The sequence below is a fragment of the Palaemon carinicauda genome, chromosome 8 (genome assembly GCF_036898095.1).
Source record: "Palaemon carinicauda isolate YSFRI2023 chromosome 8, ASM3689809v2, whole genome shotgun sequence".
NCBI lineage: Eukaryota > Metazoa > Arthropoda > Malacostraca > Decapoda > Palaemonidae > Palaemon > Palaemon carinicauda.
This window is the reverse complement of record NC_090732.1, coordinates 915,079-939,810: the sequence shown is the minus strand read 5'-3', so window position 1 is coordinate 939,810 and position 24,732 is coordinate 915,079. Positions and strand designations below refer to the sequence as shown.

Sequence of the window (24,732 nt, the reverse complement as noted above, 5' to 3'; positions counted from 1 at the left end):
AAGGATCTTCCTAATCGGGTAGTTGAATCAGTAGAATTCAAAAGTTCAAACTTGCAGCAAATGTTTTATGTTGAACAGGCTGGCATGAGTCTTTTTATAGTTTATATATGACATATCTGTTTTTGACGTTGTTACTGTTTTAGAAGGATTTATTGTTAACTTGTTCTCATCTTTTATTTATTTCCTTATTTCCTTTCCTCACTGGGCTATTTTTCCCTATTGGAGCCCTTGGGCTTATAGCATCTTGCTTTTCCAACTTGGGTTGCAGCTTGGCTAATAATAATAATAATAATAATAATAATAATAATAACCGGACGCTAATTCTTAAAATTAATGAATGCCTGACCTCATGCGGTGTTGAAGAATACCGAGTAATGAAAAGGGGACCGGATCTGATTATTAATTTCACGAAGGCCACAGATCATAATTCACTTTGTGCGGTTGTGGTGGCATTGTGGTAGCGTCCTTGCCTGTTGATCGCCAAACTGGGGTTCGAGTCCAGCTCAAACTCCTTAGTTTCTTTGGTCGCTGCAACCTCACCATCCTTGTGAGTTAAAGAGGGAGGGTGTTTGGGGAAGCCTATAGGTCTATCTTCTGAATCATCTGCAGCCATTGCCTGGCCATCCTTCGGTCCTACCTCTACTGCATTGTCCTGCTTGATAGGGCAATGTCACTGTCCCTTGCCTCCGCCATTCATGAGTGGCCTTTAAAACCTATAACCTTTAATGTAGACTACTATTTGATTACCTGGAACGCTATCTTGCACTTCTGCTATTTCCGTATTGAAAATAGCACTTGAAGAATAGAGTGGTCTTAACCAATAGCTTCGTCATAAATCTGTCTACTCTACCCCTTGCGCTATCTCCTCCCCCTCCAATTAACCCCTCAACCCCCCCCCCATCCCCCCCACCCCCACCCCCACCCTCCGCCCCCATCCAGTCTGGCCCTGTCAGTTCGCCTGATGCATACCAAGAAGGTTGGCCGAGTCTCCTCCGATGGAAGAGACGGCAACAGGTGTTTGAGTGACCACTTGCTGTGACCATTCTGTTGCTCATTTCTCTCTGGAGTGCATCAAGTGAGTTTGCCTCGTCAAAGCAGTGCTGGCAAGGAGGATCAGTTTGTTTTTAATCTCCAATATATTTATTATTATTATTATTATTATTATTATTATTATTATTATTATTATCTAAGCAACAACCCTAGTTGGAAAAGCTGGGATGCTATAAGCCCAATGGCTCCAACAGGGTAAACTATCCCAGTGAGGAAAGGAAATAAACAAACAGGGAAAACTAGCCCAGTGAGTAAAGGAAATAAGGAAATAAATAAACTACATGAGAAGTAATGAACATATATAAAATACTTTAAGAACAATAACAACATTAAGACGGGTCTTTCATATATAATCTATAAAGATACTTATGTCAGCCTATTCAACATAGAAAAAAAAAACATTTGCTGCATGTTTGAACTTATCAAGATCTATTAATTCAACTACCCGATTAGGAAGATCATATGGTTTATGTTACGTTTATTGAATTGAGCCTATATCGGTCTATTATTAGTATTATTAATTATTATTAATTGCTAAGCTACAACCCTAGTTGGAAAGGAAACAAGGAAAAAATAAATATTTCAAGAATAATATTAAAACAAATATCTCCTATGTAAACTATAAAAACTTTAACAAAACATGAGGAAGAGAAATTAGATAAAATAGTATGCCCAAGTGTACCCTCAAGCAGGAGAACTCTAGCCTAAGACAGTGGAAGACCATGGTATAGAGGCTATGGCACTACCCAAGACTAGAGACCATTGGTTTGATTTTGAAGTGTCCTTCTCCTAGAAGAGCTGCTTACCATAGCTAAATAGTCTCTTCTACCCTTACAAAGAGGAAGGTAGCCACTGAACAATTACAGTGCAGTAGTTAACCCTTTTGGTGAAGAATTGTTTGGTAATCTCAGTGTTGTCAAGTCTATAAGGACTGAGGAGAATCTGTAAAGAATATGCCAGATTATTCGGTGTATGTGTGGGCAAAGGGAAAGTGAACCGTAACCAGAGAGAAGGATCCACTGTAGTACTGTCTGGCCAGTCAAAGGACCCCATAACTCTCTAGCGGTAGTATCTCAACGGGTGGCTGGTGCCCTGGCCAACCTACTACCTGAAAATCTGAAAAGGTTCAGTTAGGTAGGAATGGTCCCGAAGATATCCACCACCATATAAGTGACACTTTATTGATTTATTCACATAACTGATTATAAAGTGGATTATGCTTTGGCAGTGGTAGGTATTCATTCAGGTGCGTCTGTAGGACACTACTGAGATAAGCGACCTGCTTAGTTCCTTCTTGTATTTACTAGGCTAATGATTTATTCATTGATATTTGATTGTGGTAGCCTATTGGAAACACCCCTGGCTGCCGATCTACTGGACTGGGGTTCGAGACCCAATCAATCTCGATAGTTTCTAGTAGTCTCTGCAACCTCACCATCCTTGTAAGTTTCAGGGAGCCTATAGGTCTACCTTCTGAATCACCAGCAGCTGTTGCCTGTTTCAGGGAGCCTATAGGTCTACCTTCTGAATCACCAGCAGCTGTTGCCTGTTTCAGGGAGCCTATAGGTCTACCTTCTGAATCACCAGCATCTGTTGCCTGTTTCAGGGAGCCTATAGGTCTAACTGCTGCATCACCAGCAGCTGTTGCCTGTTTCAGGGAGCCTATAGGTCTAACTGCTGCATCACCAGCATCTGTTGCCTGTTTCAGGGAGCCTATAGGTCTACCTTCTGAATCACCAGCATCTGTTGCCTGTTTCAGGGAGCCTATAGGTCTACCTTCTGAATCACCAGCAGCTGTTGCCTGTTTCAGGGAGCCTATAGGTCTAACTGCTGCATCACCAGCATCTGTTGCCTGTTTCAGGGAGCCTATAGGTCTACCTTCTGAATCACCAGCAGCTGTTGCCTGTTTCAGGGAGCCTATAGGTCTACCTTCTGAATCACCAGCAGCTGTTGCCTGTTTCAGGGAGCCTATAGGTCTAACTGCTGCATCACCAGCAGCTGTTGCCTGTTTCAGGGAGCCTATAGGTCTAACTGCTGCATCACCAGCATCTGTTGCCTGTTTCAGGGAGCCTATAGGTCTACCTTCTGAATCACCAGCAGCTGTTGCCTGTTTCAGGGAGCCTATAGGTCTAACTGCTGCATCACCAGCATCTATTGCCTGTTTCAGGGAGCCTATAGGTCTACCTTCTGAATCACCAGCAGCTGTTGCCTGTTTCAGGGAGCCTATAGGTCTACCTTCTGAATCACCAGCATCTGTTGCCTGTTTCAGGGAGCCTATAGGTCTAACTGCTGCATCACCAGCATCTGTTGCCTGTTTCAGGGAGCCTATAGGTCTACCTTCTGAATCACCAGCAGCTGTTGCCTGTTTCAGGGAGCCTATAGGTCTAACTGCTGCATCACCAGCATCTGTTGCCTGTTTCAGGGAGCCTATAGGTCTAACTGCTGCATCACCAGCATCTGTTGCCTGTTTCAGGGAGCCTATAGGTCTAACTGCTGCATCACCAGCATCTGTTGCCTGTTTCAGGGAGCCTATAGGTCTAACTGCTGCATCAGCATCTGTTGCCTGTTTCAGGGAGCCTATAGGTCTAACTGCTGCATCACCAGCAGCTGTTGCCTGTTTCAGGGAGCCTATAGGTCTACCTTCTGAATCACCAGCAGCTGTTGCCTGTTTCAGGGAGCCTATAGGTCTACCTTCTGAATCACCAGCATCTGTTGCCTGGCCGTCCTTGTTCATAGCTTGGTTGGAGAGGGTATTTATGGTCAGTCTCTAGGACATTATTACTGTCCCTTGCCTCTACTACTCATGAGTGACCTTTAAACCTTATCTGCACATACTATTTTCTTGGGGCAACGCCCGGCGGAGAGATAATTTCTTGGTCTAGCCTCGCCTGACGATGGGACCGCTCTCATCAGCTGTAGTAATTTGGCGGTTACGGGTAGTAGTCACTGTGGAGGATAAACCGGTTAAGTTATTATTAGTTCGGTTAAACAATTGCATTTAAATTTGCTGTGGTTGAGAGTGGAAATGTTACTGGTTCAGTTTATAGCCTGGGACATTAAGCGACGTTATTACCGTCTTGCAGAACTTGGGGATAAAAAAAAAAAAAAAATATCTGAAATATTCATATTTCTTTGTTGGTACGTTATATATTAAAATTCCATGCACCTATATATCTGTACTTTATCATAGTGTTTTATGGGAAAATCTCTCCACCTACAGATCTGGTATTTACCATAGATTATTTTTTTTTTTTTTGGGGGGGGAAGGTCCCTCCATCCACATATCGGTACTTCACCATAAGAGTATTTGTTTTGGGAAAGCATTTGTGAATTGCATAAAATTAGCGTGAAAAATGCATGAATTCCGAAACAAATATTTTGTATCCGTCCTTACTTTATTCCATTTTTAGCAGGAATTGGAAAGTTTAAAAATTTCGATCTCGCAAAATGGTCATTTTGAAATTGGGCAATTTTCATGATCAAATATTTTATGAAATAATATATAATTTTATTTTTTAACCACAATTAAAACTAGATGAAGCCAAGTGTTTTTTTTTTCTTTTTTTTTACCAGAATTAAAATTCGATGTTTTGATTAATAGCTCGAAAGTTGAATCTAGCCCAATACTTTTTCGTATAATTCATACAATTTTTGTTTCCATTTGATAAAATAGCAGGCACATGTGAAAATTATGTATAGATATCTTTTTTTTTTTTTTTGATTACCTGTATTTAAAAAAAAAGATAAACCTTGATCGAAAAATATAAGAACTATGAATAACGGGGAAGGAATGACAGATTTAAAAAAAAAAAAAAAAAAAAAAGATAATCATCATTTTCAGAGTAAAAAAAAAAACATAATTTCTCCGAGTATAATCGATGGATCTAACAGATAGAAAAGGAATTTCAATAAGACTATGGCAGAAAAATCACGAATAAAAGCGATTATAGATTCAGAACGTTGGCTATCATGGCCTTCAATCGAGAATTTGCGGGACCTAACCAAGGAAGTTAAGCCGGGAGGGGCTTGAAAGCTGGCTGGCTGGCCAGGGGGTGGGGGGGGTGGGGGGTTTGCGGTTAGCAGATGGGGAAAATGATGGGCGGGTTTTAAGATGTGGGTGATCAGAGATCATATCACGACTATCTGTTATCGCGAACGGTAAAGAGGGAATTTAAAAAAAAAATGAAACATTCAAAATTTTTATTACCAAGTCGTAAGATATTGATTTTATCAATTTTTAATATTAATCGTATTTATTTCTCTTGATTTTTATCTCAACTATCTGTTATCGCGAATGGTAAAGATGGAAATTTGAAAAAAAATGAAATATTCAAAATTTTTATTACCAAGTCGTAAGATATTGATTTTATCAATTTTTAATATTAATCGTATTTATTTCTCTTGATTTTTATCTCAACTATCTGTTATCGCGAACGGTAAAGATGGAAATTTTTAAAAAAATGAAATATTCAAAATTTAAAAAAAATGAAATATTCAAAATTTTTATTACTAAGTCGTAAGATATTGATTTTATAATTTTTATTATTAATCATATTTATTTTTCTTTATTTTTATTAGACTTGGAAGGTACACTGACTGTTCTACAAAGTCATGGGTCAAATAGAAAACCAAAATTTTAATAACTTAGATCAGTATTTAAACATTTTTCAATCAAAGTTTAAATATTTTGGGTCAACAGTTAAACAATCTAAATCAAAATTTGAATATTTTAGATCAATATTTAAACATTTTTCAATCAAAGTTTAAGTATTTTGGGTCAACATTTAAACAATCTAAATCAAAATTTTAATATTTTAGATCAACATTTAAACATTTTATATCAGAAATATAACAAAGGCCGCTGCTATTCTTAGTACGGAGGGAATTATTTTAGTTATTTTTTCACTCAATATTATAATATCTATTAGGTCACTGATCATCTTTAAGATCATATGAACGTATATTGGAGTGATAATATTGTTTATCGAAATGAGAGGGGGGGGGGCATGCCAGCCTCAACTTGGTGCCGGTCCCAAGCCCGGGTAAATGGAATGAGGTAATTAGGGGTACCACAGGAGTTAGAAAACTATCAGATAAGATCCAAGAAAGTAGACTGAGGTGGTATGGTCATGTCATGAGAAGAGATGAACAGTATATTGGGAGGAGAGCGATGGAAATGGAGATACGGGGAACGAGAAGGAGAGGGAGACCAAAGCGAAGGTAGGTGGACTGTATCAAGGATGACCTTCGATCAAAGGGATTAACCGGTGATGAAGTGTGGGACAGAGGTAGATTGAGAAAGCTGACCAGAAACATCGACCCCACATAGAAGTGGGAAAAGATGTAGACAAAGAAGAAGAAAGAAGTTTTCATCTCGAATTACTTTTCAAAGTAACTAGTACGTTTATGTTGTGGCATTATTTTATTTATTGTTATTATTTCTCCATAATATCGTGTTAGAATTGATAGCCTGTTGGAAACTTCCCTGCCTTGCAATCTACTAGACTGGGGTTTGAGAGCCGCTCAAGCTCGATAGTTCTTGTAGTGTCCTTACATCCTTGTGAGCTAATGAGTCATCAGCAGTCAATGCCTGGTCCTCCCTGGTCCTAGCTCGGGTGCAGAGGGCGATTGAGTGCTGATCATTTGTTTATTTATGTTATTTCGTTTGCTCACTGGGTTATATATCCCTGTTAGAGTCCGTGGGCTTATAGCATCCTGCTTTTCCAAATAGGGTTGTAGCTTAGATAATAATAATAATAATAATAATAATAATAATAATAATAATAATAATAATAATAATAATAATAATAGATATCACACAAGCGCAGTCTAAACAATTGCTGATTTTGGACTGTGTGAGTATGTTCTTTAAGAAGCTATGAGATTTCGCCAGCGACGTAACAGTCAAGAAGAGAGAGAATATGTAAAGGAACTCCATGTTAGCTTGATCGACTCGCTTTACGTTATCTTCATCGACTTGCTTTACGTTATCTTGATCGACTTGCTTTACATTATCTTGATCGACTCGTTTTGTGTTATCTTGATCGACTCACTTTACGTTATCTTGATACTCGCTTTACGTCATCTTGATTGACTCGCTTTACGTTTTCTTGATCGACTCGTTTTGCGTTATCTTGATCGACTTGCTTTACGTTATCTTTATTGACTCGTTTTTCGTTATCTTGATAGCCTCGTTTTGCATTATCTTGATCGACTCCCTTTACGTTATCTTGATCGACTCATTTTGCGTTATCTTGATCGACTCGCTTTACGTGATCTTGACCGACTCGTTTTGCGTTATCTTGATCGACTCTACGTTATCTTCATCGACTTGCTAAATTTTTTTTTTTCTTTTCTTTTCATTTCGGTGTATTCCATTGCTCCTCGCTTCAAACACTCGTGTACATTTTTTTTGTTCCATCAGAATACTTAAAGAACACTAGAATTATAATACAATATCAATTTCATTGTTTCTCTTTTCCATCTTCAATTTTAGGGATATACTGGAATTGCGAAAAGGCCCAATGGGTATAGAGGGACAAAAATGTTAGGAACCCTTGCGTTACGTGGATCTTTTATATGTACTCGCAAAAATATACTTAAAAATTGTTCTTTATTCTTTTTTTACAGTTTGATATTGCAAAAGTCATTGCTCACATGTGCATGTCTACCGCCCAACGTTGTGGGCAGTTGCTAGACATGCGAGAGAATTCAACACTTGTCGTAAATTGCCCGAGTGCCCTTTTCTCTCCTCTTTAGCAAAAATGCCTAAAATATGTTAGATTAAGCGAGTCTGAAATATAAATAGGAAACAAAAAATCATATATTGTCCTGTAAAGAAAACTCTGTTCTTTATCAAAATGCTTGGAATTGCAAATGGAAATATCATTAATATTTATTATTATTATTATTATTATTATTATTATTATTATTATTACTACTACTACCACTACTACTACTACTACTACTCTTTGCTAAGCTACAGCCCTAGCTGGAAAATCAGGATGCTATAAGCCCATTTACTCCAACAGGGGAAAATAGCCCAGTGAGGAAAGGAAATAAGGAAATAAATGAACCACAAGAACGTAATTAACAATTAAATTAGAATATTGTAAGAACAGTAACAATATTAAAATGAATATTTCCTATATAAACTAAAAAAAATTAACAAAACAAGAGGAAGAAAAATAAGATAGAACAGTGTGCCTGAGTACATCCTTAAGCAAGAGAACTCTAACCCAAGACAGTGGAAGACCATGGTACAGAGGCTATGGCATTATCCTAGACTAGAGAACAATGGTTTGATTTTGCATGGAATTTGAGGTGCATTTTAAACTTGCAGTTAGCTGCCTATTCATTTATCAACATAATTTTTCCTCCCTAAAAGAATGTTCCAATAAAGATAAAGATGTTGGTTTCTCTGATCTAAGTACAAAATAATGACTGAATTTTTCTGTCCTATAAAGACAGGTTAGTAGTTTTCAGAGCAATTATTTTAGCTGCAAATAAAAGTCATAATTAGAGAGGCACTCAGTAGAGCGCAGACCTCCGTGCGGCAGCTTATTTCTCTACCTTTTGCTCGACCTTGACCTTGACATTTGACCTTAACATGTATTAATTGGCTAGGAATTTTATTCACTTAAATGTGAAGCAGGTTTAGTAAAGCGGAGACCTCCACGCGCCAGCTTATACCTCGACCTTTTGCTCGACCTTGACCTTGACCTTTGACCTTGACATATATTAATTGGCGTGGATTTTCACACACTCAAATATTGACCAAGTTTGAAGTCTCTGTGACAACGATGTCCAAACTTACGGCTGATTACGTGAATTTGACATTTTGCTTGACCGTAACCTTGACCGTAACTTTGACCTTGACCTTCCATAATTTAATCATTTCCAGCTTTATACATAACAGTTAATTCCTGCAAGTTTCATTACTTTACGATTAAAATTGTGGCCAGGAAGCTGTTCACGGACACACACAAACAGGAGGTAAAACATAATCTCCTGCCAACTTCGTTGGCGGAGGCAAACAGATGTCTAATTGATTTTTATTAAGATATGTAATTTGTAAAGATGAGGAGATTTTATTTTCGCCCATGGCATTCGATGTTTTTTTTTCTTTAATCTTGCTAACTAAAAGAATAAATTAAATTAGCAAATAAAAAAGATCACCAAATCATAATAACGGGATAGAAGGTAAAGGTAGAAATTTGTTAGCAATACAAAATTCTCTATGCCTTTTGTAAGATATTTATTTTGTTGTCTTTGATAATTGATATATATATATTTCTTTTTTTTTGCAGTGAGAATACTTCAGTCACAAATAATTTGCAAGTTCTGTATTTTATTTTTTTTTTTTTTTTTTTGACTCTGGCACACCATTCTTCCTGTTTCCTTATTTCCTTTCCTTTCTTGTTGGAGAATTTGGGTTTTCAAACTAGGGTTGTAGCTTAGCTGGTGGAAATAATAATAATAATAATAATAATAATAATAATAATAATAATAATAATAATAATAATAATAGTAATAATAATGATAATAATAATAATAATAATAATAATAATAATAATAATGATGATAAAGATAATAATAATATAAATATATTCTTGGAGAAAAAGAAAACTAATATTATCTATTCAAATGACCAAAATGGGATTTAAAACCAATAGCTATTTAATAAGGAATATTTTCAATTTAACAGATAGATAACCTTGTTTTAACATGCTTCATCTCTAAAGGGTACTTGTGTATTCCCTTTGGCCCTTCCTGTAACCCCTTTATAACTGTCGACTTTGCTGTCCAACCTCTCAACCTTTACTTCATATTGTAACTGCCAGGTTTTCCCTAGTTGCGCTTCGTCTAAGAATGGCTTCTTGGCCCCGACTCCCCTCCGCATTACACTCAAATACACGAAGGTTAAGTTAGTAAATTTATTCTTTGTTATGCTGTAAAATACAAACATATAATGAAGCCTTAAATAGTTATAAATTCAACTATTCCTGTTTACATCAGCTATGGTAAGCAGCTCTTCGAGGAGAAGGACACTCCAAAATCAAACCCATGTTCTCTGGTCTGGGGTAATGCCATAGCCTCTGTGCCATGGCCTTCCACTGTCTTGGGTTAGAGTTCTCTTGCTTAAGGATACACTCGAGCATACTGTTCTATCTAATTTCTCTTCCTCTTGGTTTTAAGTTTGTATAGTTTGTTATGAAAGATCTAATTTAACGTTGTTACTGTTCTTAAAATATTTTATTTTGATTGTTTAATACTTTTTTGTAGTTTATTTATTTCCTTGTTTCATTTCCTCGCTGTGCTATTTTTCCCTGTTGGAGCCCTTGGGCTTATAACATCTTGCTTTTCCAAATAGGGTTGTAGCTTAGCTTGTAATAATGATAATAATAACAATAATAATAATGTGAATCCGTCTGTTTACATCATGTGGGTAAGTCTTGTGCCATTTTCAGTTCATACATTTGATATAAGTCAAATTATGTGTTTTGTTTCCTCGCGATTTCTAATAGTCTTCTTCTTCTCCCCAGGTTGTGACTGTGACGAGAACGGCTCTACCAGCCCGACCTGTGACATCATCAGCGGCCAATGTGCTTGCAAGAAGAATGTTGTCGGCCGAGCGTGCAGTTCTTGCAAGGTGAGATTAGATTTTGTTTCCCCAATGGAAATCTGTGATTTTCATTCATGCTCACGCGGCATTTCTTGTTGACGTTATCAGATAACAACGTCACTGATTACTGACCTAACACAGTTCGAGTTTGTTTATTACCTCCGCCAACGAAGTCGTTAGGAGGTTATGTTTTCGCCCCTATTTGTCTGTTTGTTTGGAACGTCTTCTTGGCTACAATTTTCTCATAGAGTAGTGAAACTTTCTGGGATTAATTATGTTGAAATGTGGAAGTGATTCAATTTTGAAAGTCCTAGGTCATAGGTCAAGGTCAAGCAAAAGGTCAAATGAATTAACCCTAACCTGAACCCCAAACTTACCTACGGTCTAAATGGATTCTGGGAAAGGCAAGCTGGTTTCGAGAAAATTGATTCTGAGAAAGGCAAGCTGGTTTTGAGAAATAGGCTGCCGTGGCGGAGGTCTACACTCGCAGAGTGCTATTTTTAAAGTTTATCTATCTATGTGCTTGGATGTAGAAGAGTCAGAGGATTCTTTTTTTTTTTTTTTTTTTCATGAGGAGGAAGCCAATGGGAGGGATAACCATGTGTCCCCGACTAGCAAACTCGAAAAGATGGAAAATAAGGATGATCAAAATCAAGAAATTACTTGCCTCTACTTACTTTACTTTACTTTAAGGGCTGCTTTACTGGTCCTATACAGCAGGGAAATCCTACTCTCTACAGGACCTCCACAGTTATTTTATCATGTTCGTTCTAAAGTATTCAACATTTCACACCGCATATTGCTCGTTGGTTTTGTCAAATCGACCCTATCAAAGCACTTAGTGAACAAGAAAGTCTTCAGTTTCCTCTTGAAAGCCTTAATATCTTCAATATTTCGAATGCCTAGTGGGAGCTTATTGTATAGTCTTGGGCCGGCATATTTAAAGGCTCTAGAATCTACAGTAGACATATATTTAGGTTCCAATCATTTGAAACCATCTGTAACCATTCTCGTGTCACTCGATTTGTTGGCTGTACAATATGTAGCAATTCTCTTTAGATATTTTGGACGTCCGGTTCTGATAGCTTGATGGGTTATGGAAAGTTGTAAATATCAGTGAAAATGATAAATGAATAGAGTAACGACAGAAAATACTTTGAAAAGAACAGTTCATTGATTTCCGAATCGCATCAAATGAATATGGGAATAAGTAACCTGACGGAGAACTGTCGTATCATTTATCTTTCATAGAAAGATACCAACGAACTCTGCAGTTCAGCCTTGGATTGTGAGTTTAAGCTGTATACTATGAAGGATATGAAAGGTTTAAGGTTTAAAGGCCGCTCATGAATGGCGGAGGCAAGGAACATTGACATTACCCTATCAAGCAGGACAGTGCCCTAGATACTGACCATATTACATATGATCAGCGCCTAAGCCCCCTATCCATCCAAGCTAGGACCAAGAAGGGCCAGGCAGTGGCTGCTGATGACTCAGGAGATAGACCTATAGGTTCCCCCAAACCCCCCATCCTTAGCTCACAAGAATGGGGATGCTGCAGCGACAGCGACAAGAGGAACTTAACGAGTTTGAGCGGGACTCGAACCCCAGTCTGGTAATCACTAGGCAATGACGCTACGGCCAGGCCACCACAACCCTTGGTTGGGCACCACAGTGGAGGTTTGGGCTTGCCCAGCTATTTTTCTGGTGTGTGTCTCCTCAGATGATACTGGATAGTGACACCTTTACCTTACCTTTAAGTTGCGTTTTCTGTATTTACCTCTCCTCCCTGGTGGGAGGGAAGGCTCTGGTGTCTGGTACAACACATGAACATACGCTAAAGCGATGTCAGGCAGGGCAGCCAATCGGGACTACGGTCTACCTCAAAGTCAAAGCAAATTCCTTCAAAAAGAAGGCAGCCTTGCTTACCCCCACACAAAAATGGGGGAAAACATGTTAATAGAAGAATAGAGAATATACAAGGGTAGAACTATTATCATTATGTCCCACTGGTGTTCCAATTACATTCCCAACCTAGAGTTGTATCACCTCATGATCAAGGTCTTTTTTTCTTTTTGTGGGGGGGGGGGGCTTTCAGCCTCTCTTTTTTTAGGCTTTCAGTCTCTTTTTTTTTAGGCTTTCAGTCTCTTTTTTTCTAGGCTTTCAGCCTCTTCTTTTAGGCTTTCAGCCTCTTTTTTAGGCTTTCAGCCTCTTTTTTTTTTTTTAAAGCCGCCTCTCTTGCTTTCTGGAGTTTTTCTTGTGCTATGTCTTGTTCTATAGCAGGTTCTCAATTCTCTACGCCTTTGACCTATTTCCTGGACTAATACAGTAAAATTTACTATATCTGTTGTCGTAATAATTATTTCTTTTAAAATGCACATTTCAAGATTTCCATATTGAATCCCACCAAAACACTTATGTTTAAATCCTGTCATGGTTAACAATTTGTCATAATATATTGTAAATGCACTTCCATTGTGCCAGAGATTAATAGGTTTATTTACTGTATATATGGTGTAATAAAAAAATTTTATGCAAAGGCTTAAAATTTTTTTCGCTCTATAGCAATGATTCAAACAGCAAATGAACTTAAAACTTTTACATTTTACATATGAGCTTATGCATCAGTTGATTCACTACATTACATTGTGAAGGGAGGCAAGTTTGCTGGACACTTAAGTCTGTCTGGCTATTTCCACAGAAGAAAATCAGATTCGAGTTGAATTCAGGTTTGAATAAAACTCAGCAACTACACCTATGAGGGCATGGCTGATATATAGACAGCACTTGAAAATTTGAAACATCTGCCACTATATATAAATAAAGGTTTCATAATACAATTCTCCTGTTTCGATTAGAAACTTACGGTAACTGGAGGGGCACCTAGTAGAGCGCAAACCTCCACCACGGCAGCTTATTTCTTGACCTTTTGTTCGACTTTGACCTTAACCTGTATTAATGGGCGTAGATTTTCATACACTCAAATATAAACAAAGTTGGAAGTCTCTGTGACAACGATGTCCAAACTTATGGCTGATTACTTGAATTGGACATTTTGCTTGTCCTTGACCTTTGACCTTGACTTTTCAAAATTTAATCATCTCTAGTTTACTACATGACAGTTAATCCCTGCAAGTTTCATTACTCTACGATTAAAATTGTGGTCAGGAAGCTGTTCACAAACAAACACGCAAACATGGGCGAAAACAACCTTCTTCCAACTTCGTTGGCAGAGATAAATATTGATAGTATCCAGCACTTGCCAAAATACTCTGAAAAAAGCTTAAGCAATTTTGTCCCTAGATAGCCGCATTAACATTATTTTCACCTTTGTGATAAATATCCTTAACATTTTATAATTATTGACAAAAAATATATATATATAACTTACAACGAATTTGAAAGTATGTTTAAATTCTTAATATTAAAATTGTTTGGGTTAGAGTTCTCTTGCGTGAGGGTACACTCAGGCACACTATTCTATCTTATTTTTTCTTCTTCTGTTTTTTTTTTTTTTACTTTTATACTTTATATTTGAAAGACCTAATTCAATATTGTTACTATTCTTAAAGTATTTTATTTTGATTATTCAATACTTCTCTTATAGTTTTTTTTAGTTCCTCGTTTCCTTTCATCACTGGGCTATTTTTTCCCTGTTGGAGCGCTTGGGCTTATAACACTTTGCTTTTCCAACTAGTTATAGCTTAGCTTGTAACAACAACAACAACAACAACAATAATAATAATAATAATAATAATAATAATAATATCATTTATTATTATTATTATTAATATCATAATTATCATTATTATTAGTATTATTAGTTATTGTTATAATTATTATCATTATTATTATTATTAGCATTATTGTTATTGTTATAAATATTATTATTATTATTATTATAGAAAATCAATAAACGAGATAAAAAAAGGGAAACCTGTAACTCCTATTTTTTTTTCACTGTTAATTATCGCCACTGACACAACTGACAATCTGGCTTTATTTTACAGCCTGGTTTTTGGGGCCACGTGAGAGGTTCCGGATGCACCCAATGCAGTTGCCACCAGGTAGGCAGCATAAGCCCTCAGTGCAATGATGCGACGGGCCAGTGCAAATGTCGACCTGGCGTAGGAGGACCACGGTGTGACACATGTCTTGCTGGTTACTGGGGATTCTCTCGACAAGGATGCAGACGTAAGGAATTTCTCTCTCTCTCTCTCTCTCTCTCTCTCTCTCTCTCTCTCTCTCTCTCTCTCTCTCTCTCTTTTACCATAAATAACTGTTTGTATTATAATCTAGTTTTGTTAGGTCTGTTAATAAGTAAACAACTGGTCTATTATTAATGGGCTAGGTTTGGCAAAGTTCAAGGTAAATGTTTAGAATTTAGATTCATTAAATACTTGGTTTTAAAGATCTCTCTCTCTCTCTCTCTCTCTCTCTCTCTCTCTCTCTCTCTCTCTCTCTCTCTCTCTGTTTAGTAATGTAATGGACTAAGTTTGGCAAAGTTCAAGGTAAATGTTTAGATTTTTGTTTCATTAAATGCCTGGTTTTAAAGATTCTCTCTCTCTCTCTCTCTCTCTCTCTCTCTCTCTCTCTCTCTCTCTCTCTCTCTCTCTCTCTCTCTCTCTCTCTCTCTCTCTCTCTCTCTCTCTCTCTCTCTGAGATGCTTAAGAATCCAATTTTTAAGCGGTTTTATAATCATAGCTACGGAATTTGCACATTTTAATAACACTTCTCTCAAAACCCTTGAATACGTAATTAATAAAAACTGAGATAATTTTTTCTAATCTATTAGAAATCGTATCAAAATTATTGGTCTTTCCTTTGGAGATTCTGATTCAAATAATGTTTTTTTTTCTATTATATGTTATTTTAATTGTTCACATTTTGCAGAACTTGCTGTCTTTAAAGATACGGTATATGTTTTGAGAGAGCATAAGACTTTATGTATGTTAATGTACTTAATGTGTAAAGCTTTACTGACTTGTAATTTATCATATAAAGTGTCTTCTTCTTCTTCTTCTTCTTCTTCTTCTTCTTCTTCTTCTTCTTCTTCTTCTTCTTCTTCTTATTATTATTATTATTATTATTATTGGCACTTTGATTATTATCATGATTATAATATTTTTTCAAATTTTATCACTGTAATGGTAAGCGAACAAGTGCTGTATCATGTATAGTACATGTAAAAAGGACTAAACGCAACACTTAACATTGTGATACATACCTATAAGTTTTTAAGACTAGCCAAATATACATCTGGCAGTTTTCTGAACATTTATTTGTTTGCAGCTTGCGAACCTTGCAGTGGTCCAGGTCGGTTCTGTGACCCTTCCTCCGGACGATGTATTTGCCCTGAGAACACTGAAGGAGATCGGTGTGAGAGATGCTCTCCCGGGTCGTGGGATTACGATGCTTCCAGGGGTTGCAAGGTTGGTATTGGGCCGAGTTTGTTGTGTCGATGTAAAGCAAACCTTGTGTGATAGCAAAATTCAAGTCTTTTAGGTTAGTTCAAGAAATAGTTCACAGAGTTTCAGTATTGGTACCATGTATAGTTTGCAAGATTCCAGTGTTGGTATGAGGCACATGTTGCAAGATTTCAATATGTGTATGAGCCAAATGTTACAAGATTCTCAAGTTGGTATGAGCCAAATGTTACAAGATTCTCATGTTGGTATGAGCCAAATGTTACAAGATTGCCATGTTTGTATGAGGCAAATGTTACAAGATTGCCATGTTGGTATGAGCCAATTGTTACAAGATTGTCATGTTTTTATGAGCCAAATGTTACAAGATTGCCATGTTTGTATGAGCCAAATGTTACAAGATTGCCATGTTGGTATGAGCCAATTGTTACAAGATTGTCATGTTTTTATGAGCCAAATGTTACAAGATTGCCATGTTTGTATGAGCCAAATGATACAAATTTGCAATGTTGCTATGAGGAATGGCTTCCAAGATTGCAATTTTGGAATGAGACAGTTTTCAGGATTGCAAAGTAGATAGGATACATCGATATCAAAGTTCTATGTTGGTATTTTGCATAATTTGTTACTTCCAGTAGTATTCTTTCATTGCTTGATAGTTCCCTTGTATGACAACCATGAAAACATAATTTCGCTGACTATGTGAATGATGTCCCAGCTACCTCTTGCTATTGCATCTAATTTATCTTTCTCTTGTTTTGTTAAAGTTTATTATAGTTTAGGAAATATTTATTTTAATGTTGATATTCTTAAAATATTTTATTTTTCCTCTTTTCCTTTCCTCACTGAGCTATTTTCCCTGTTGGGGCCCCTGGTCTTATAGCATCCTGCTTTTCCAACTAGGGTTGTAGCTTAGCGTGTAATAATGATAATATTCTAGTTTTTTGTCGTGGGAGTTATTAGGATATCTTGCCATTGAAATAATTATATAATACTGTTGCTCTTTTGTCATGTACCACAGTTGTAATATAATTTGATGATTCCACAGCCCTGCAACTGCTCTGGAACTGGTGCCATCACTCGTCAGTGTGATTCCCGAACTGGGTCTTGCGTTTGTAAGGAAGGTTACGAAGGAGAGCACTGTGGCAAATGCAAATTCGGGTTTTATGGTTTCCCTCTCTGTACCCAATGTAACTGCAACATGGCTGGTACTAACCCCCATAATTGTGACAGCAAAGGCCGATGCCAGTGTGATCAGAGTGGACAGTGCCCCTGCAAGGTAAGCAAATGAATTCACAAATTATCTCTTTTAGATATTTTCTAACATGATTTATTGAATCATTTGATGGTAACGAGAGTAATTTTTTATTGTTATATATCTTTTCAGGCCAATGTTGAGGGTCTCAGATGTGGTAAGTGTGAGGGTGGGACATTTGGGCTGTCGATAGATAATCCCTCGGGTTGCACAAGCTGCTACTGCTTCACAAGAACGGACAAGTGCACACAGGCTGATCTCACTTGGTCTCAGGTACGACTTTGGGTTTAGAGGGATATGTAAAATTCATTACTTATTGTAGATGTGGTATCACGGTAGATATCAGACTTACCAAAAAGTGCATGTGATTTTTAAGCAATTTGAAAATCACTGTGTTCATTTAATATTCTTTTGTGTGTGTTTAGTGGTAAACTTGATATCCTCTCTTAATAGCCTTATCTAATTATATTTTATCGTAAGATTATCTCATTTCATCTCTCTCATAGTGCATACCATATCTGAATTCCATTGTAGGACCTCTGTACTTTCGTAATGAAATTGGTGAATACTTTGCATGAAAAAAATAGATAAGAGGAAATTGAGTGCAATTCTTGTGCAACATTTCAACAAATTCCATTGTTTGCATTCAGTTACATGACTTTATGACATTATAAAATATACATACATATATACAGTATATATAAAACTATATATATACATATACAGTATATATATATATATATATATATATATATATATATATATATATATATATATATGTATGTATGTATATATATATATATATATATATATATATATTATATATATATATATATATATATATATATATATATATATATATATATATATATATATGAACTTGATTACGAGAAACTCCTATGGAATGCATTTTTGGCCTTGAATTTATTTGGATTTTACACATGTAGGTTCTTAGCCTTCTGTGTCTTACGGTAAATATCTTGAATTTAAAGATGGAAGATTGTATTTTAATAACCAGAGTTATGCTAAACTTGAGTTCAATATTTTAAAGCTTTTCATGACTTGTTTAAAGCATGCAATAATGTGTCTTGATTTACCAATCTGTGTAAATTGTTTTAACTGCATTGCACTTTTTTTTTTTTGGTAGTTATTCTATTTAAATAACTAACATTATGCTTTTGGAAAGAATGCATTTTGAACTTGGTAGAAGCTTCCCTTCAAAAAGGTGAAGGTGTTGTTCAGTTGAGTGATATATCTATACAGTACTTTAATTTCAGTCGGTATTTTTGGGGAACTCCACAGGTATCAATCTCTTAATTGTGTGCCTTTCATGGAAAATCAAATTTCTTTCCTGTTCTTTAGCATAACTTTGTCTTTTCAAATAGAGGGCCACTTTCTTTTTAAAGAGAGTGCCACCGTCTTTTCATCTTTCAGTGCTTCTTTGAATTTTAAACACAACTCTGGATATGAGCAGTTTGCCTCTGTGTTTTGCTAACGAATGTATTTTAAATTCATAAGAATTTGTTTCAATTGCTCATTACATTTAAATCAGATTATTCCTTATATTTACTATTAACATAATTATCTGTTGTGTGCCCTCAGCTTTTCTAGGCACTAATTTTCTGAACCAATGAATGTTCCCAGCATATGATTGTCTTATGTTTCATCAGGGTGAATCATCCCCCATCCCCTGAAACACTGTACATGAGATGCTGTACACATTTCATATACTTGTATTACCAGGTGTAAAAGAATAAAACATCATTTTCACTTCAGAATTGTAGAAAATGGTATATTTAAATTTTGGTAATTGGGAAACATTCATTTTAAGCATTAGTATTACATCTACAGATATCCCTACATGTTTATCTTTGTTGTTTTGGACATACAGTGCTTATAAGTATTGTTTTATGCAATGAGTATTCCGGCTTTCACAATTCAGTTTTAACTTAGGGGTGAGATTAAATAACTCTGCTATTATTTAGACCTGTATTTCTTTTGTTGGAGATATATTTATCATTTGGTGGTAATAGTTGTTCAGAATATGACTTGGAAACTTGCTCTAGATAATTATTTTTTTCCATTCGAGTATAAAAGATGTCTTGTGCTAAAGTGGCCTATTTACTACGATGACAATCCTTGAGGTTAAAATTTGCCTTTGACTTTGTTGTGGAGAATCAAATTCATGGTGCAAAATGTAAGTGCATTTTGATAATATGATTTCCATTAATTTTGGTTACATAATTGATATACTTCGTTTCTTGTTCCTGGAACCTGTTCTTTACTGAGGAAGAATGATAAAACAAACACTAGTTATATGGAACTTTTAAGGATTTTTTTAGTTCTTTTTTCAGTTTAAATGATGAAGTAAATTATGTTTCATATGATTGATAATACAAACATACATATACCAAGGCACTTCCCCCAATTTTGGGTGGTAGCTGATATCAAACAAATGAAACAGAAAAGGGGACCTCTCCTCTCTCCTTGAACAGAATTGCTTCATAATATAGTATGATGACCTATCTTTGTCCAATGAGAGAATTTAGCTTAAACTATATCTATTTATAGGTTTTTTGTGCAGAGCAATATCACATATTTATTTAAATTTCTCTTACCCATGCAAGAAATGCTATTTATATTAAATTTTATGTGAAGGTTGTAGCCTATAAGGAAATTTTACTTAATTTAGTGTTGTATTTCTTTCTGCACTTTTGAAGCCATGTCCATTGCAAAAGTTGTCAAAGTAGTTTTGAATATCTCTAGAATATAATTTGCCGGTCACTTGAATTCGCTTAGAGCCATCCTCAAAAGGGCTAATGGGTTCATGATCAGCTAATGGGTATCTTCACTATTTCTTATTTTTGTTTAACTCTGAATCTGATTTCTTTTTCTATTGGGTACTTATGGTTTGTAGTCCTAGCATTCTGGTTTTCCAACTAAGGTCACAGTTTGGCTTTTTGATAGTAATCATGAGAAGAAAATGAATGATAATCGATACATTCTCTTCTATTCAATCTACTTTGAACCAACATCTCAGACGTTTGTCTATCATCAGGTTTTGTGATGTTAAAGACAAATTTATAATGAATTTTAATATTTTTTTTTTTTCATTTCTATAATCACCTGATGTTTTTATTGTTTTCTTCAGAAGCTTGGTTATCAACATTTAGCCCCTTATCTATAAAAGAAATTTCCCACTTTGTTTTCTTTCAAAAGATACATGCCCCACTGTATTTACAGTACATTGCTGTATACGAAATACAATAATGTACGTATATACAGGCTACGCATTAGATGACGAGCTGGTAGTCTTGTGAAGGGACCTTGCGAAGACAGCGATCCCTTACAAGCGATGTGTCATCTCACCTTGCCTAATCAAGCTGTACTGTAGTGATAATGCTGTTCATATATTAAACTAATATACACTATAGTTTCAGTGAGTTTTGTTTGACAGGAAAAACAGTGTTTTGTTGTCATACAACATCAGTACAATGTGCAATTACATTTGTAAAGGGATATAAACTACAGTACTGTGATAGAAACTACGTGAAGACTATATAGTACGGGAGAGTGAGTTATTTAGGGTGTTAGTTTGACTGCACACATGCAGTGATCATTTGTTTCAGGGGGTTATGAGTTGACACACTCCCTAGAGCATCAAGATTACCTTTTTTTCACAGGGGCATCCGTTACCTAACCCCTCAATGATGGAGTGGTGACTGTACCTTGAGTAGTTTATTCAGCTTTATTGAATAATTAAAATAATCTTTGTAATAGTAGTATTTTAAAAAGTTTACAAAACTGTCTTTCGAACTACTACCTGCTACTGTACACACAGAAACTGATACGTATGGGATAGAGAGGCTTGTTCAAGCAAGTCAGGTGCTAAACCCAACATTTACCCTGTAGGAGAAAATTCTTAAATGCACTGGTAACAGAGCTTGTAAGAGAACAGCACTCTCAGCCATTCAATCAAGAAATAATTGAACCGATTTAGTGAATCTTTATACAGAAAGAAAACAATTACTTAAAGAAATCATACAATTAGTCATGCCAACCACAAAACAATAATAAAAGTGAAGAGCTGTTATTTTATGAGCGGACTGATGAAATATCTAGATAAACATTTTGGCAAATAAGGGATAAGCGGAGGTTTAACGAGAGGAGAGATATAAGGATTCAGTATACGATCTCGGTTTTCAGCCCCACAAAATCTAGGTGTCTAAAAGAGTGGCTAAAAATGGCTGAGTGTGATTGTCATGCTGCTGAAGAGAAAAGTGAATAATGAATTTAAGGTTCTGTGATAGGATCTCGAACCTGGGAGATACCAAGTATCACCAGAACTGTTAATGAAATGTGTAATAGAAGCACTAGTTACTACTTGAGGATTTAGATTAGGCCTGAAATATTGTTCTGAATCGAGATCTAGTTGGGTTTCATAGGTACCTCCAAAAAGGATTAATGGCTTTAGATTCCCAATATAACAATAATTAAACTAGTTATTTTGTATTAAAGATAAAGCTTGAAGTGGCAATACGCTCATCATTTCCTCTGCAAAAAACAAAGCTTAACTTTCTCTGTTCAAAGAGGCTCCTAAAACATTAGAATTAACTGAAACGGAAAATATTTCAGTAACACTTCCTATATTCTTACTCACAAACAGCGGTGAATAAATTAGCTTGAAAATCATGTATCTTTTATTTCATAATTCTAGTTATTACTGTTCATAATGTTAAAGTTTTTACTTTGTAAAATAGATTCTCTTGATAACCATTGTTTTGAAGAATTCTTTTTTAAGAAATCCCTTTAAAAAATCCTCACTTCTAAGGATTCCTCATTTAGCAAATTGCATTCTGTTGTTGTGTAAATAATTGTGTGATCCAAGTGTACTTGGAATATGCAGGTAGTTCAACAAAGCTGTTTTCTTCCATAACATTAGTTCAAAGGCCCTTCTGCCAATAAGTAAGCCTCTTCAGTCCTCTATAAAACATTGTAATGGCTCTTTTAATACCAATTTTTGTCATGATGATTTTACTATTTTATGTAAAACTTGATTTGAGACTGAGCTCAGATTGCTGGAAACATTTTATGTAGATGAGTATAAAGCTGTTTTAAACTTAACTAACTCTACCTTCAGCAGAAAATATTTTGATTCTAATTTCAATTTTGATTTATTGTTTCTCTACTTGGTTTGCTTGCTTTTAGATTGCCTGGCCCTTGCGGCCAAGCACGGGCTCTTGCAACTATGCAGCCGGTAGTTGTGTGTCTAGATTTTTATGCCATTTTTCCATTTATGTATTAACTTTACATAACCTGATGATGTAAAAATGTCTGAAATGGTGTTTCAAAGGAGATATATGTGGAAGAAAACACATTGGTTAGTTTTTGTTCTGTTGCTCTCGACTACTGTATGCTTTCCTTCATCTGAACATTTTATAATGAAAGCTATTATTTGCAGTTTGGACATACCCGGGAAATTTGATAGCCTAGCTATGGGTGCAATAAAGAGCTAGAAAATTTGCATTATTCAGGTTTCATTAAATTAATGCTATTAAGAATGGTCATTGCCCCTTGGATATATTACTTAATACGTACCCAATAAAACTTTGTATTCACATTAATGTATCTAATCTAACATAAGACAAGTGGTACACTTTTTTATAGCAATGTACATTTCGGTTGGTTATTACATTTTTAATATTGCGTTTTCCTATAGTATATATTTTGGTTATGATATTAATATCCAACCATTTTAATATCCTAATTGTTTTATACAGAAATTTCGGCCATAGTGAGAATTGCATCTATAAAATGCAGTTTTCTCCTGTGAAAAATGAAATCCAAGTTTGTAATGCAAAACATGAGTAAAAAAGTTGCTCATCAGTAAACAGCTGTTTATGCATTAGTAAGATATAGCAAAATGTATAGTTGAGAGAGATGATGATATTAAAAGAAATTCTGAACTTCTAAATATATTTTGAAAAATGAGAATCTTCAGTCACGAAAAATGTACTTTGTGTTTGTCACAATCCCGGTTTGTCACAAACACAGCTTGTCTCGAACACTAAATTGTCAAATGAAAAGATGGAGTATACCTTTAGCTGGTTTATTGCAGTCTTATTTGGAGATGAATCCATAATTATTAATAATTTGAATATTCAACAAAATATACAAATTACTTAAGAGGAAATTATAGAAAAAAAAACCTTTTATTACCTGCTAATGCTAATTCCGGTAGTTTCGTTATCTAACACCATCATTCACGTAACAATCACTATCATACTAACTCATCACCATCACAAGGACCATCCTCACCCACACCTTTACAGCTGACGATGATGAGTCGCCGGATCTTAACCATCGAGTACCGACCGCCTGGACACAGAGTAGCCCCCTATCGCCCAACTGTTACTGTATTCCGTCCATGGAACACGCAGGAGATATGTTACATTAATGTAATTATTTAAAGCTGCCAGCTGTAAAATACATGCTATTCTTTGCCATTTATTCTATGTTTGGTGGTGTTGTGTTGTAAATGTCAACATTCACATTCACAAATTATAGATTACAGTAGATTTTATGTATGAGGTATTTGTGTTTATAGAGTACTGTACTGAAATGTCTTATGTTTTACATGTTGCTTTCATGAGTCTGCCCTGCTTTTCTTTTGAGCTGATTGATGCATTTCAGCATTGTCTTGTTTGCAATGAACAGTATTTAGAGCGGCTTGTCTGACTGTGTCATTCTGCATTTGTACTGATTATTGCACAGTTGTCCTGATTATTGCACAGGTTTATTTTTGTTCTTAACCCCTGTAGGAATTAGATATTCATAATATGCAGTATGTGTTTTGTTTTATCTAGCTCTGTACTTTTTAGATAATTTATGAGTAAGATATTCAGACAAACTCAGATTTTAGTTTTAAGAATTGATATTTTATTTCATAGGATTTCTCTCCCTATTAATTTAGATTTGATCCAGTGAATAATGTTAGATTAAACATTTTCTATAAGTGTAAGCTTATCACAATTTTATGTATGATACATTAAAAAAAACTTTCAAGATCTTTAGTTTCTTAAGCAGCTTTAGCCCATGTTTAATCAAGATTTTATTTTGGTCGCATTTTCATGTCATTATTTTTTTTCCAGTTTCAACTATTCCTATGCTTTTATTTTCTTATGAAACTCACTGTCTGAAATTAATAAGATTGTGATCAATGCAATACTGTGTGCAAAAGAATTTTCAGATTTTAAGTCTCATAATCTATCTGAAAAAAATTTTGGAAAAATTATATATAATTTTAGGATGAACATTTCTTTAAAGATTACGGTAGGTCTCGAATATCAGACATGCCTATCTACTTGCATTGATCA

At 35.5% G+C, this 24,732-nt stretch overlaps 1 protein-coding gene across 1 annotated transcript in view; it reads left to right on the top strand.

Moving 5' to 3' along the window:
* LOC137645595 (laminin subunit alpha-1-like) overlaps positions 1 to 24,732 on the top strand; it is a 497,060-nt gene that overhangs the window by 352,736 nt on the left and 119,592 nt on the right. The window contains exons 23-28 of the mRNA XM_068378394.1: positions 10,596 to 10,702; positions 14,686 to 14,869; positions 15,968 to 16,107; positions 17,150 to 17,380; positions 17,489 to 17,629; positions 23,689 to 23,814. Coding sequence (XP_068234495.1) covers positions 10,596 to 10,702; positions 14,686 to 14,869; positions 15,968 to 16,107; positions 17,150 to 17,380; positions 17,489 to 17,629; positions 23,689 to 23,814 — 929 coding nt within the window. The remainder of the gene's footprint in view (positions 1 to 10,595; positions 10,703 to 14,685; positions 14,870 to 15,967; positions 16,108 to 17,149; positions 17,381 to 17,488; positions 17,630 to 23,688; positions 23,815 to 24,732) is intronic.